Source organism: Pecten maximus, chromosome 17, assembly GCF_902652985.1.
Source record: "Pecten maximus chromosome 17, xPecMax1.1, whole genome shotgun sequence".
Classification (NCBI taxonomy): Eukaryota; Metazoa; Mollusca; class Bivalvia; order Pectinida; family Pectinidae; genus Pecten; species Pecten maximus.
The window spans coordinates 32,087,043-32,101,406 of record NC_047031.1 but is presented as its reverse complement, the minus strand read 5'-3'; the positions used below and the strand labels follow the sequence as shown (position 1 = coordinate 32,101,406).

Below are 14,364 nucleotides of genomic sequence, written 5' to 3'. Positions count from 1 at the left end.
CGAGTGACGTAGGCGAGGTATCCACTTCCGGGTTCCATGATCGCTATAACGTTTGATTTCGACAGGCCGTACTACGTGTAAATTTAAGCGTCAATAAGGTCATGACTTCAGTACAATCGGATGCTATTGGAGGTTATCTTTCTCGAACTACAAACCATAAAAGTATTCCGAGTGTCTTGTGCTGTTGATTGCAAAGTGAAAGTTTAGGCCCTTTAAACTTTTTTACTTGACCAGATACAGTTTTTTTCGAACATGAAATTATGAAAACTTTTTACATATTTTTGAACTTGATATACGTAAAATGTGGAGAAAGATATGAAATAGTCTCTCGAACATGGGGTAGTGTAGGGGTGGACTTATGAGTCATACACCTTTTCACACTTCAATAAAATTCCACTTTAACTATTGACAGATGATATCAGCTGTTATTGTTGTGCGTGACACGGCATTGTCACCACAAACATCGGGTCTGATAAAGGAACTCGTCACGTGTGTGTCGTAGACCACGATTTTAAGTCTATTGTAAGCTTGATATTAATTTCCTGTAGCCTTCATCGATGAACAGATATAAATAACAACACAATTTAATCGCAAATTATGATATAAACATAAAGTATATAAATAAAATATAATTATCTTCCCAGAGTTGTCGTTCCTTACGAAAAGCAAATATTATCAGTATAAACACAGTTCGCTGACCAATATAGATGTTATGTTTAGCACTATTTCATATATCTATCCATCGATATGAAATTTGATTTAAAACTTCCAAATTGCATGACCATACAATGACCATAGGAGCATTAGTATTTTTATAACTGTACGTGTATATGCATTTTTTTTCCTTTTCATGTATCATTTCATATATCATAAATGATAAAAAGAGTATTACAATTAAGCGAAATTAACGCATATATTTATATATACTTTTAAAAGTTCTTTAAAAATCATCTCCATACTATAAATATGGGTTCCCGTGCATTTTCGCTAATTTTGTTCCCCGTTATATAGTATTTGATACTATATTGGTATTTTTATGGTGGGTTGTCCTTATCTATAAGACCCACCCCTCCCCGCACCAACACCACCACGTACCCCCTCGGCTAGAGCAAATATATTTTTGAAAACTTGCATTCAAAGATAAAAGGGGGAAAGCAAAATGAGCAAAAATGCCACGCAACATGAATTTTCTATTTAACATAAATATACATTTGTGATATCAATTCAGACAATGTAGGAAAGGATCTGTCCTAGGAGACACAATGACGTTTTTTTGACGTTGAGAATATATTTTATTACGAAGTTGACGCTGATACGTGCCATAATTCAACGTAAGATTTTCAACGTTGAATAACATTGAACCTTCCAACCATATTAAACGTCAATTCCACATATAAACGGAGAAACAGCGAAAATGACACATTTTTTTATCTATAATATTTTATTTTGTTAAACAATTGATGCAGCTGGATTTCATCCTAACCATGACTTTCCGGGACATACTTGAGTTAGGATATCGACATTTGATGTGATTCACAATTCGTGACAGTTCTGTTAATTATGATATTTATACACATAAAATACTTCGTGACAACGATATATTTATTATCCACGATGTGATTCACTATATCTGTAACAGTTTCTGTAAAAGTTATATTATCCAAGATATGATTCGCTATAACTGTGACAGTTTCTGTAAATTTTATATCATCTACGATGTGATTCACTTTATCTTTGCTAGTTTCTGTGCAATATTATATATCATTACACATGTTTTATACTGCTGAAACACACACTATGTCAATGTCAATAAATGGATATACAAGTGTACATTATATGAACATCAAAACTTCAAAAATCAGATTGGAAATATCATGTGTAGTTTCGAAATACAACTGCGCGTGCTTTTTTTTGACGATGGAAGGGTTACATATCACAGCAATACAAAGTACGCGTTTTTATTATTATTTTTTTCCGATACAAACTTTTATATCAAATACAAAGAATAGAAATATCCCAGATTCTTAGCAGAAAATCTGTAAATATATAATATGATAAGTTCCGCAGGTAGGACGTAAGATCGTAAAAGGCGACTAAATGGGTGATATCATGTTTTCGCTTCTTCTCCCTGACGTCTCCTTCACGTTTGACCTGAACGTTTGCCATATTGAAGGTTTCGCTCTTGTGCCCTGGACGAGACATACCAGAATCTATAAAATGGTATTAATATCATTATGTTTGGCGTGTAACATCTGGTTTACGCGTTGTCAATTTAACGTGACCCGGGTATTGTCATGTTTGGTGTTTTCGACAGTGGGCGGGTCCGCACTACCGCAATGAGACTCACAAGACAATGGCACAGTCTCCCGAAATCACACGCGTTTGACAAAGCTGTTTATAGGATGTGAAACGAAATGAAATCAAACTAGAACAAACTTGTGTAAAGATATCTTGTTTCGTTTAAGGGGTTTAACGTCTCCGCAACAGCAAAAGTCGTATAAGCATGAATGTTAATGGGAATCCTATAACTGAAAAATAACTAACGAGAGGAAACAGCAAACAGGAATTAACATACAATCTCAATATCTCTTAAAAAGGACACACGGACAAATCCGTGGAGTAGAACAGAACATTTGATTTAAAAATCCTAGAACTGACAGCGATACCGTCTATATATATACGTTATTCCATGAACAGGAACACCGGATGATGACGGAAGTAATGATATAATCCAATGTGTTATCGAAGTGCTCCTCGTCGACATATCCTGTACATATAAGTGTCAGTACTAGGACCCCTTTGTTCTGTATATAACAATGGGATGGAATACCACATGGTACAAAAATGAATACACATATATAAATATATATTGAAGAATACCAAAAGGTTAATACAGCTGATGTCTGTTTCACAGTTAGGGGCATGGCACAATCTGTCTACCTACATTCCACTTAAATATGCTCCATCAACGTTAAAGTATTACACGTACGGCGAGAATCTGATGACAGACGCCTCGTTGGTTGGCGTCAAAACCAAATAATTAGTCAGAGACCTTTAGCTGGCTGAAGTACTTAGGATTGTGTCAAGTCCCGGGAGTGGTATGTTTGACTGCACGAGACGTTATGATGGATGTTAATGTCCACTCCATGCTGCTAAACACGACTATAGTATGGCTGTGACTATAAAAGGAGGGAGTGAAGAAATAAATCAGATTATATAAGATATATTTTATTCAAGCGTCACACATTTTAAATGCATAAAAGTACATCAATCACCAACATATTATACATTAGAATGTCCAGTTTTATCAGACTTACGATACAATATAATCATATACATTTCCAATATCAAAAATAAATATACATGTACAGACCCGTGTACGTTCGCAGTTCCGATTTAAGCGTAGCGTTTCCGTAGCACTTCCGTACTATTTCCGTAGCATTACTGTAGCACTTCCGTACCATTTCCGTAGCACTTTCGTAGCAATACCGTACCATTACCGTAGCATTTCCGTAGCACTTCCGTAGAGTTTGCGTTTAAGACGGAACAGCGAACGTACACGGGTCTGTAGATAAAAACTGTTCAAATCGCCTTTCACAGGACATAATATTTGTGTAGTAAAGCATTATTAATCCATTCTTATATTGTATTGTTAATATCACTCTGTATCTATTATACATTATATTATTAGATGTCAACAAATGACGAAAGTTCGCCGCGATGGCGGAGTTGTCCCGACACGTTATCACTAGCCCTCTACCTCTAGGTTGCGAGTTCGGAACCTACGTGGGGCAGTTGCCAGGTACTGACCGGGGGTTGGTGGTTTTTCTCCGGACACTCCGGCTTTCCTCCACCTCCAAAACCAGACACATCCTCAAATGACCCTGGCTTTTAATAGGACGTTAAACAAAACAAACCAAAACTGACAAAAAAATCACAACACGATGTTTCGGGAGAAGCAGGTTGCTGAGGACTTTAGAGAAGTGTTATGGTCTACATCACGATCTCATTAGGAGATATTATATTTCCTTGTGTGATATAAAGTCTGACGTATTCTATGTCTGTTGATACATTGATGTCTGGTGGTTCCGTTGTCAACGCCCTAATGTGATTTGGCCCGGAGGACCGACCGGCATGGCTTAGAGTAGAGGACCGACCGGGATGGGTTAGGGCAGAGGACCGACCGAGATGGGTTAGGACAGAGGACCGACCGGGATGGGTTAGGACAGAGGACCGACCGGGATGGGTTAGGACAGAGGACCGACCGGGATGGGTTAGGACAGAGGACCGACCGGGATGGGTTAGGACAGAGGACCGACCGGGATGGGTTAGGACAGAGGACCGACCGGGATGGGTTAGGACAGAGGACCGACCGGGATGGGTTAGGACAGAGGACCGACCGGGATGGGTAAAGACAGAGGACCGACCGGGATGGGTTTAGGACAGAGGATCGACCGGGATGGGTTTAGGACAGAGGTTCGACCGGGATGAGTTAGGACAGAGGACCGACCGGGATGGGTTTAGGACAGAGGACCGACTGTGATGGGTTAGGACAGAGGACCGTCCGGGATGGGTTAGGACAGATGATCGACCGGGATGGGTTAGGGCAGAGGACTGACCGGGATGGGTTAGAGTAGAGGACCGACCGGGATGGGTTAGGACAGAGGACCGACCGGGATGGGTTAGGACAGAGGACCGACCGGGATGGGTTAGGACAGAGGACCGACCGGGATGGGTTTAGGACAGAGGACCGACCGGGATGGGTTAGGACAGAGGACCGACCGGGATGGGTTAGGACAGATGATCGACCGGGATGGGTTATGACAGATGACGACCGGGATTGGTTAGGGCAGAGGACCGACAGGGATGGGTTAGGACAGAGGATCGACCGGGATGGGTTAGGACAGAGGACCGACCGGGATGGGTTAGGACAGAGGACCGACCGGGATGGGTTAGGACAGAGGACTGACCGGGATGGGTTAGGACAGAGGACCGACCAGGGATGGTTAGGACAGAGGACCGACCGGGATGGGTTAGGACAGAGGACTGACCGGGATGGGTTAGGACAGAGGACCGACCGGGATGGGTTAGGACAGAGGACCGACCGGGATGGGTTAGGACAGAGGACTGACCGGGATGGGTTAGGACAGAGGACCCACCGGGATGGGTTAGGACAGAGGATCGACCGGGATGGGTGAAGACAGAGGACTGACCGGGATGGGTTAGGACAGAGGACTGACCGGGATGGGTTAGGACAGAGGACCGACCGGTATGGGTTAGGACAGAGGACCGACAGAGATGGGTTAGGACAGAGGACCGACCGGGATGGGTGAAGACAGAGGACTGACCGGGATGGGTTAGGACAGAGGACTGACCGGGATGGGTTAGGACAGAGGACCGACCGGGATGGGTTAGGACAGAGGACAGACAGGGATGGGTTAGGACAGAGGACCGACCGGGATGGGTTAGGACAGAGGACCGACCGGGATGAGTTAGGACAGAGGACCGACGGGGATGGGTTAGGACAGAGGACCAACCGGGATGGGTTTAGGACAGAGGACCGACTGGGATGGGTTAGGACAGAGGACCGACCGGGATGAGTTATGACAGAGGACCGACCGTGATGGGTTAGGACAGAGGACCGACCGGGATGGGTTAGGACAGAGGACCGACCGTGATGGGTTAGGACAGACGACCGACCGGGATGGGTTAGGACAGAGGACTGATCGGGATGAGTTAGGACAGAGGACCGACCGTGATGGGTGAAGACAGAGGACCGACCGGGATGGGTTAGGACAGAGGACCGACCGGGATGAGTTAGGACAGAGGACCGACCGGGATGGGTAAGGACAGAGGACCGACCGGGATGGGATAGGACAGAGGACCGACCGGGATGGGTTAGGACAGAGGACTGACCGGGATAGGTTTAGGACAGAGGACCGACCGGGATGGGTTAGGACAGAGGACTGACCGGGATAGGTTTAGGACAGAGGACCGACCGGGATGGGTTAGGACAGAGGACCGACCGGGATGGGTTAGGACAGAGGACTGACCGGGATGGGATAGGACAGAGGACCGACCGGGATGAGTTATGACAGAGGACTGACCGGGATGGGTTAGGACAGAGGACCGACAGGGATGGGTTTGGACAGAGGACCGACCGGGATGGGATAGGACAGAGGACTGACCGTGATGGGTTAGGACAGAGGATCGACCGGGATGGATTAGGACAGAGGACCGACCGGGATGGGTTAGGACAGATGACCGACCGGGATGGGTTAGGACAGAGGACCGACCGGGATGGGTTAGGACAGAGGACCGACCGGGATCGGTTAGGACAGAGGACCGACCGGGATGGGTTCGGACATAGGACCGACACAAAACAGGCAGTCAAGATTTTTCGTCAAATGTTTATTTACCAATTTAAAACCCTTAAACAATACAGGATACACAATATTAGAATCATAATACAAAAGCACAGGAACACATTTCAAAACACTTTAGCAATTTATATTTCTGTCACATAAAACATCACACCATATCTAATACGACGTTTCCGTGTTATAAGTATGCTATTATATTAAAATTTGGTCGTTGTTTTTATTGTAACTATATTACAATATAATTGTCATTATATTACATTACATTACAATTCACATATCTCTGACTGGTACATAGTACACTTAAACGTTAACTGTTTATAATGTTTATAACATATAGTATGCATTTAGAATATTTAACTACGTACAATGTAGTTAAAATATATTAGTAAACAATGGCTTACATTATCAGTGTTACAAAGGCAGATACATAATATAGTGAATGGTAACAGGGCGCATGATTAATTTAATTTAAATCACTGCCTCCGCTAGGAATCGAACCCGGGACCTCTGACTTACTACATGTAGTCTTACGCTCCTACGATTGACCTAAAGAGAAGATTTATGACAACTTTATCGATTTTCAAATATTTCTATAATTTTTACCATAGATATTTAACAAAATGGTCCAAATAATTGCCAACTGTTTTGGGTGTACAAGAACCAGAAGTAGTTGTACCAATTAATTCCGTAAAAGAGTGAACATGGCTTAAAATTGACTTAAAAATACATGTATAGGTATTTTGGGGTTTAAGATTGTATAATTTTGTAATCGATATTTTTTTTCGGTGCATAAATGCATATATGATTTGCAGTAACTATCACTATTAAGAAAATGGTAACTTTTTGAAGCAAAAAAAGTTAAATGTGCGTTATTTTGACTAAAAAATGGAACACTGTCACACCCCTTGTAGGCTGATATTAAAATGGTCATAGAACAGGCCCCTGGGACCTTTTGAATTTTTAAAACATATTTCATGGGTTGTCTCATATAGTACTACAAATATCAGCCGGTAATTGTTAAATTGGTTTGTGGGCAAAAATCTATGCAATGCAACCTGTAACAGGTCCTTTGAAAGTGCGTTGTTTACTTTTTTAGAAGAAATGTTTATTGAATAACTATATAGATATAACCCCCCCCCCCCCCCCCCCCACCCCCTTTTTCGGATGAGGAAATTAATTTTTTTATAGGTTAAAAAACGCCTATGCCCCCCCCCCCCCCCCCCCCCCCCATCGAAAATCTTATCCCCGAAAGATAGTAAAATTTGCTAGAATCATTTCATTTTCATTTTGGCCCCCAGACCCCTCGCCAAAAAAACGGCGCTCGCATTACCACTAAATAACTGTCCCCCCCCCCCCCCCCCCACACACACACACACACCACACACACACCTTTCAAATTCCTGGACCGCGCCTGTATAACTTTTAAAGACATGTCCTCACATTCTATGGCAAGCCGTTTGAATACATTTCATCATTTTCCCCATTGGCGATCAGTGAAATTATTTTTATTTAATCTTAAAATTACTTGTGGTGAATAAACTTCTTCATTATAGTAACCATGTTAATATGTTTTATTTCACGCTTCAAAAGTTAAAAGTGTTTGCCATAATATCCAGTCTAAACCATATCTATATATATGTGTACCATTTTACAATGTACATATTCTATTTTGTTGAAAAAATATGATATATATACATTTATATATATATATGACAGATAGGAATCACTTATAACATGCAGTGTAGAAAGGTATATATAAAAAAAAGTGTTCGGCCACTTAATTAATTAATACAATCATATCACCTTGAACACTTAAAGTCATTTTTTCTTATATATAGCCAGCTTATTTATATAGGATATTTCAATTCTAATGTGTCTGAGGTGCCATCTAAAAGATTTTTCAGTGGCTTATTTTTAGTGCTTACAGCGTGAACATTTCCTCTGGTTGTGCAATGTTTGTTTACATCTGAGAGTGACCTCCCCTGGAACAAAACTTACTGCGTTTCTTATGCTAATCTATGAATGAATCGTTATAATTTCATAACAAGAGGACACATTTGAAATTGTGCTATTTCTATAAACAACTAAAAATAGAAATTCGAGCAGAAAATTTATTTTAAGTTTCCTCGTGATGCGCAACTATGTCTGCCCTGTTACAGATTACAGGAAGTTGGTGAAATGGACCCCGTGATATTATAAATGTGAACCCCGAGAATCGTCCTTTTCTACATTGGACGGCCATTCGTGTAAACGATGCCTGTGAGTGTTGTACATTTTTAAGTTGTATTCCAATAATACCAGGATATTTTGCTTAATGATTATCACTTTAGAATCATGGAGATATTTGAAAGTAGTGATTAGTATAAATAACACAAATAAAGTTGTTACAATTGATTAAATTCGTCGTTGAAGTGGCAGAATAGTGTGTATATCTTCGAGAATTATATGAGTTTGCTGGTTATGTTTCGCTTATAAGATGACTTTGGTCATTAAAACTACGGAATTATTAGTTTTCTGTGGTTATTGATGGATCTCATACTCGAAGTGTGGTTATTTCGGCATGTCGTCACCAAATTTTGCTCGGTCGCAATGGATTTTGTTGGGCCACGTGGGGAACAGATTGAGGATGTTATAATTGCTAAACAAATTCCGGACTAGGAAATTCCGGATAATTAGTGTCTGATTACGATCGTCGTTATGTTGTCGAGTGTTTGAGGGCAGAGAAGAAAAAAAATCCAAAATCGGTGCCTCAACCCTTAATCAAAATGTCGAAATCAAGGTTATTTTCATGAGCACGAGGGTCTCTCGATTGGTTATGAAATTATGACCATATTTATTTTTAGTATGTATGCAATGAAAACACTATTTTTAGTACAGGTATAATTACCCAGATAGTTATATAAAGTCCCAATGAAAACAATACACAGTAAGGGGTCACCTGTTATTTTGGGGTTTGTGAAGAAAATCACACAAATGTGGTATAGGATTGTCATTAACTTGATTGTGTGGAATGAAAAACGTGTGTCAGAGCATAATAGTGTGAAAGAACAGGGAAAAACAAATTCCTGTTGAGTGCCCCGACAGGAATCTAACCCAGGTGTAATAAGCCATTGCTCCCCCACCTTAGAGAAAACCTGCTTCATCAGCTGATTGACAGATGACCGTATTAACGCTAGCCTATACATGTACAAGTCACACCAATCCCTTCCTTTTGCAGTAGTATTAGATACTAGAATTCATTACAGGGATCCCTTTGGGCAGAGATTTGGGGATTTTATCAATTCCTTAACACCAGTATGAAAGACATGTGATGCTTTGTTTAACTATATGTGTAACTGTTTATCATTACAGCTTGCTAAAGACTTATTGCACCCCTCCATGGAGGAGGAGAGGAGGAAAAACAAATTAAAGAGATTGGTCCAGAGTCCAAACAGCTACTTCATGGATGTGAAATGTCCAGGTGAGTAATTGCAACAAATAATAAAAAAAATACGCTATCCCTATCACAGAGGTAAATTGGGGTTACAGTGGACGAGTGGTTAAAGTCAGTGTCGAGAAAATGGATCACCAGCCATCCACCTGCTGGGGTTGCGAGTTCGAAACCCACACGGGGAAGTTGCCAGGTACTGACCGTAGGAAGGTGTTTTTTTCTCCAGGTACTCTGGTTTTCCTCCATCTCCAAAGTTAGATAAAACAAAGAACATTATCCCTGTTGCAGAAGTAAAATGGGGTTACCAACTATGATAGATAATTTTGATCGACAACAAATTAAACCTGTCCAGTCACTTGTTTTCTTTCCTCCGAGTTTTCTCCCATCATAAGCTTCCATCTGGTCCAAGAGTGATAATATAACTTTGGTTTTGCAATTGTCGTAAAATAGATGTTTATTAATTTAAATTAGTTATTTAATATTTCGAGAATAAGACAATTTTAAACCAGCCATTGCAAACTCTATTAATTTCATGTTTTGTGCTACAGGCTGCTACAAAATCACCACAGTGTTTAGCCATGCCCAGACCGTCGTGTTGTGCGTCGGATGCTCCACAGTTCTGTGTCAGCCCACAGGAGGAAAATGCCGGTTAACAGAAGGTAAGTGTTGAATAATGAAAACAAACTCGGGGTTGGTGTTGGGCATTTCATAAATTGGGTCCTTTTCAGTTTTAATGGGGTCCTCTCGTTTAGTTTTAATTAGTTTTATGTAGATAATTGAGGTCTTTTTCCATTTCTGTGCTTCAAAAAAGAAGAAAAGGTAGCTTTAATACAATATAGTGATCTATTCCATAACAGGACTTAAGATGATATGCCTCAAATTCTCCCAGAACCAAAATTGGTTCCTGGAACGTTGCCCATTTATGATTATCAACCACAAAATGCCTGCTGGAAAAAGCCCAGGTTTGAAAATAAGACAAAAGGACAGCATTCATTTTGACTGGGTGACTTGGTCATTGGTCAATGTTATAGACCTTTCAAAGTGTGTACTTGATAAAAAGCTTGTGTACCATTAAATTAAAGATATCTCGTGAACCCCAGGAGAGATTTATTGCATTGATGTCAGAGAAGAGAGGTGGGAGTTTATGTTTGTGAGCAAAAATGTAGAATTGGAGAGGAATGTAGAGAACAAAACAAAGAAGGTTGGACTTCATATTGGAACCTAGCTACAAAATACTAGATTGGGGGGGGGGGGGGGGGGGGGGGGGTGATAAACAGCATGCCCAATTAGGACGTGCACTTATAGACAGGGGAAACATATTGCAAACATTATCTAATTGTTTGATAGCACAAGATACATTAATGCAAATGTGAAAATCTAATGATCTTTGTGAATGCATCTTCATTTATCAGAAAGCCAAGATTTGTGTTTAAATTTTAGCCAGATTATTATTCTATTAATGCAGACAGTGGTCACAAGACATAAATGAAGCCTATTCCAGTAAATATATATATCTATCCTAGGACTCGAGAAATTCTACACATGTGTGGTTGCTTGAGAGATGCTATGCATGGCCCCTGCTTGATGAACCTTTGAGTCCTCCTGTTGGGCAGATATTGTACTGGAATAACCCTAAAGTGATATTTTCAGTATCCACATGCTTATTAGAAGAAGAAAAAAGATCCTTATCAATGTCAAAATGAAGGCAGGGATCGACACTAACAGTAGCCCAGCAGCCCTGGGCTGCCTGAAATCTGGTTGGGCTGCCAGAATGTCCAGACCAGCAGCCCTGTGGGCTGCCAACATTTTAAGCCAAATGTATAATGTTCAGCTAAAATTGTCCTCGTTTACTTTTATAATGATTTCATTTTCAAAACTGTTCATATAAAATCTGTTGGTGTAAGATCTAATATTTTTATGCTCAGAATAAACTAGACAGCAGGAAACTGCATTTTAGGGACCTTCCCCCAAATCACCTAAGAGGGGTTCACCATTGGCAGCCCAGGCTGCCTCATTTCAAAACCTGGCAGCCCAGCGGTCTGTCAAGGCAACCAAGTTAGTGTCAACACCTGGAAGGTTAATCACAATTATACAATAAACTCTTTTCTTTCCAGGATGTTCTTTCCGGAGGAAGCAACACTAATTTGATATATTTATGTGTGCAAGAGGAATTCCGTGCGAGGCTGTTACAGTGGAGACGGTGATTTTGGTTTTGGTGAATACTGGCAAATTGTGATTGACAGCAGAGGGCAACACATAGACCATGCTCTGGATCTTTGGAATGCTTGACGACGTTGTCATTTCTTCATCTGTAAATCGTCATCCTGCTTGATTTTATCATATACATGAGAGTTAAACTCTTGGTTCTATCATATAAATAATGGGGGGAATTTTCTCTTGATACAATAATTTGTAGTGAAGTACACAAATCCTGATTAAGAACTTAAAAAACAGCGTTAAAGATCTGCTGGGCAGTAATTAATGGATGTAAGTAAACAAGATTCATCATACTTTCTGTGTCTGCCATTATGCTAATAAAACTTTGGGTATTCACTAACACCAATATAGGAGTTCACTTATCTTTTACACGCACAGCCAGGATACCGAGGATAGCATATTATTAGGGATAACTCTGGAGGGTGCCATTTGCCCCATATTTTCCAAAATGGCCCACCAAAACTCACAAATTTCTTAAATTTTCTATGTTTTGGCCCATAAGATTAATGAAATCTTGTCAAAAGGGCCCATGATTTTTGGGTCCAGGGTGAAACCTGTATTATGGTATATGGTATGGCTCTGTACGACTGTCCACTAACAATTCTTGTGACCTGCAGTTTCCAACCAAATTTTCAGATTTCACATCGTCATTATCAGTATGACATCAAGAAGCTCATATTATGAAATGGTTTTGCTACACCACGTTCATATTTATGAGTTATGGCCCTTTATCACAAAATATTTATGCATCCGTTATAAATTTCATGTGACAACAATTTCTACGGTTTTCGGACAAATCACACAAGACATGAGATTGACACGGGAGTAGCTGGTATAAATAAATCCTTTGTAAATGACCATGTGGCCCCTTGTGATCAGATATACCCAATATCTATTTAAAATATTAGTCTTGCAAGTGTAACAGAGCGCATGATTCATTAAATTTAAATCACTGCCTCCGCTAGGGATCGAACCCGGGACCTCCGGCTTACTAGTCTTGCGCTCAACCGATCGAGCTAAAGATAAGATCTCTCTAGCCGAGCGGTATATTGCGGCTAGTATTTACCAGGGTTACATAAGTAGCAATATATTTCCCCTATTGCTTTACATAAAATAGATTTTCAAGATGGCTGCAAGCAGCCATTTTGAATTTATGTCTCGCCTGCTTCAAAAGGAGATTTTTCTAGCAGCTCTAGCTTTATTATCTACATTTTGCTATGGAAAGTTTTGTATTTTCATCTTGCTACATTAACAATTTCGTCCAAATTTATGGGGGTCGCGGTGGCCGAGTGGTTAAGGTGTCCCGACACTTTATCACTAGCCCTTCACCTCTGGGTTGCGAGTTCGAAACCTACGTGGGGCAGTTGCCAGGTACTGACCGTAGGCCGGTGGTTTTTCTCCGGGTATTTCGGCTTTCCTCCGCCTCGAAAACCTGGCACGTCCTTAAATGACCCTGGCTGTTAATAGGACGTTAAACAAAAAACAAATCCAAATTTATGGTCCGCGAGCAGGAACGCTAGACATCTACACCATATTGATTACCTGAATGACCTAGCCAAAGTATTTTAGAATTGGTGCACAGTACTATTCCCTTAAATTAACTGAATGATATTCTCACTTTAAAAACACCAGTCCAAACAGAATCTAATTAAGTTTAGACCCTGTGGCCACATTACATCAGAGATCTTGGTTTGGTTTTGTTTATTAGCCCATCATCAGATGGTGAGCTATTCAAATCGCCCTGCGTACGTCCTCCGTCCCTCTGTCCATCCCTCTCTCCGTAAACAATTCTTGTTATTGCCATTTCTCAGAAAGTACCAAAGGGATCTTTCTCAACTTTCATATGTAGGTTCCCCTTGGTGCTTGGTTATGCATATTGCAAGATTTACTATAGCAGGGACGTAATACAATGTATGTCCCTGACAAATTACCAGATACAAGACGTGCCTGTATATATCTTGACTACACGAATAGAGGAATGAAGGAGTAACGGTTACAGGGCTAAAGTTCTATATAACTTGGTGCGCATCAAACATAGCAAAGGGGTGTATTACCAAATATTAGCAAGTAAGTTACATTATTTTTGCTATTTTATTGAAAAAACGTCGAAAATACAAAGCCATCTACTTGACATTGCAAAATGACGTCGCGTAGAAGTGGCTACTCACTTATGGCACTGCACTGTATTTTCAACATACTAAGTAGATTTGTTCCGTGGTAGTGTTTCGAAATTCCATGTTGTGTATCGTGAGTGAAACAGAGACGTAAACTGCTAGATCATAATGATTAATGGTATTGAATGCAACTTCTTGACCTCGTATTGAAGGATTTGAA

The 14,364-nt window shown here is 40.6% G+C and overlaps 1 protein-coding gene across 1 annotated transcript; it reads left to right on the top strand.

Annotated features, from left to right (window-relative positions):
• Nucleotides 1-8,511: 8,511 nt before the first annotated feature.
• LOC117314963 (40S ribosomal protein S27-like) lies at nucleotides 8,512-12,376 on the top strand. Its single transcript, XM_033869077.1, has 4 exons — nucleotides 8,512-8,642; nucleotides 9,735-9,843; nucleotides 10,362-10,472; nucleotides 11,928-12,376. Exons 1-4 carry the CDS (start codon nucleotides 8,637-8,639, stop codon nucleotides 11,954-11,956), a joined length of 255 nt encoding a protein of 84 aa, XP_033724968.1. The 5' UTR covers nucleotides 8,512-8,636; the 3' UTR covers nucleotides 11,957-12,376.
• The last annotated feature ends 1,988 nt before the right edge of the window (nucleotides 12,377-14,364 follow it).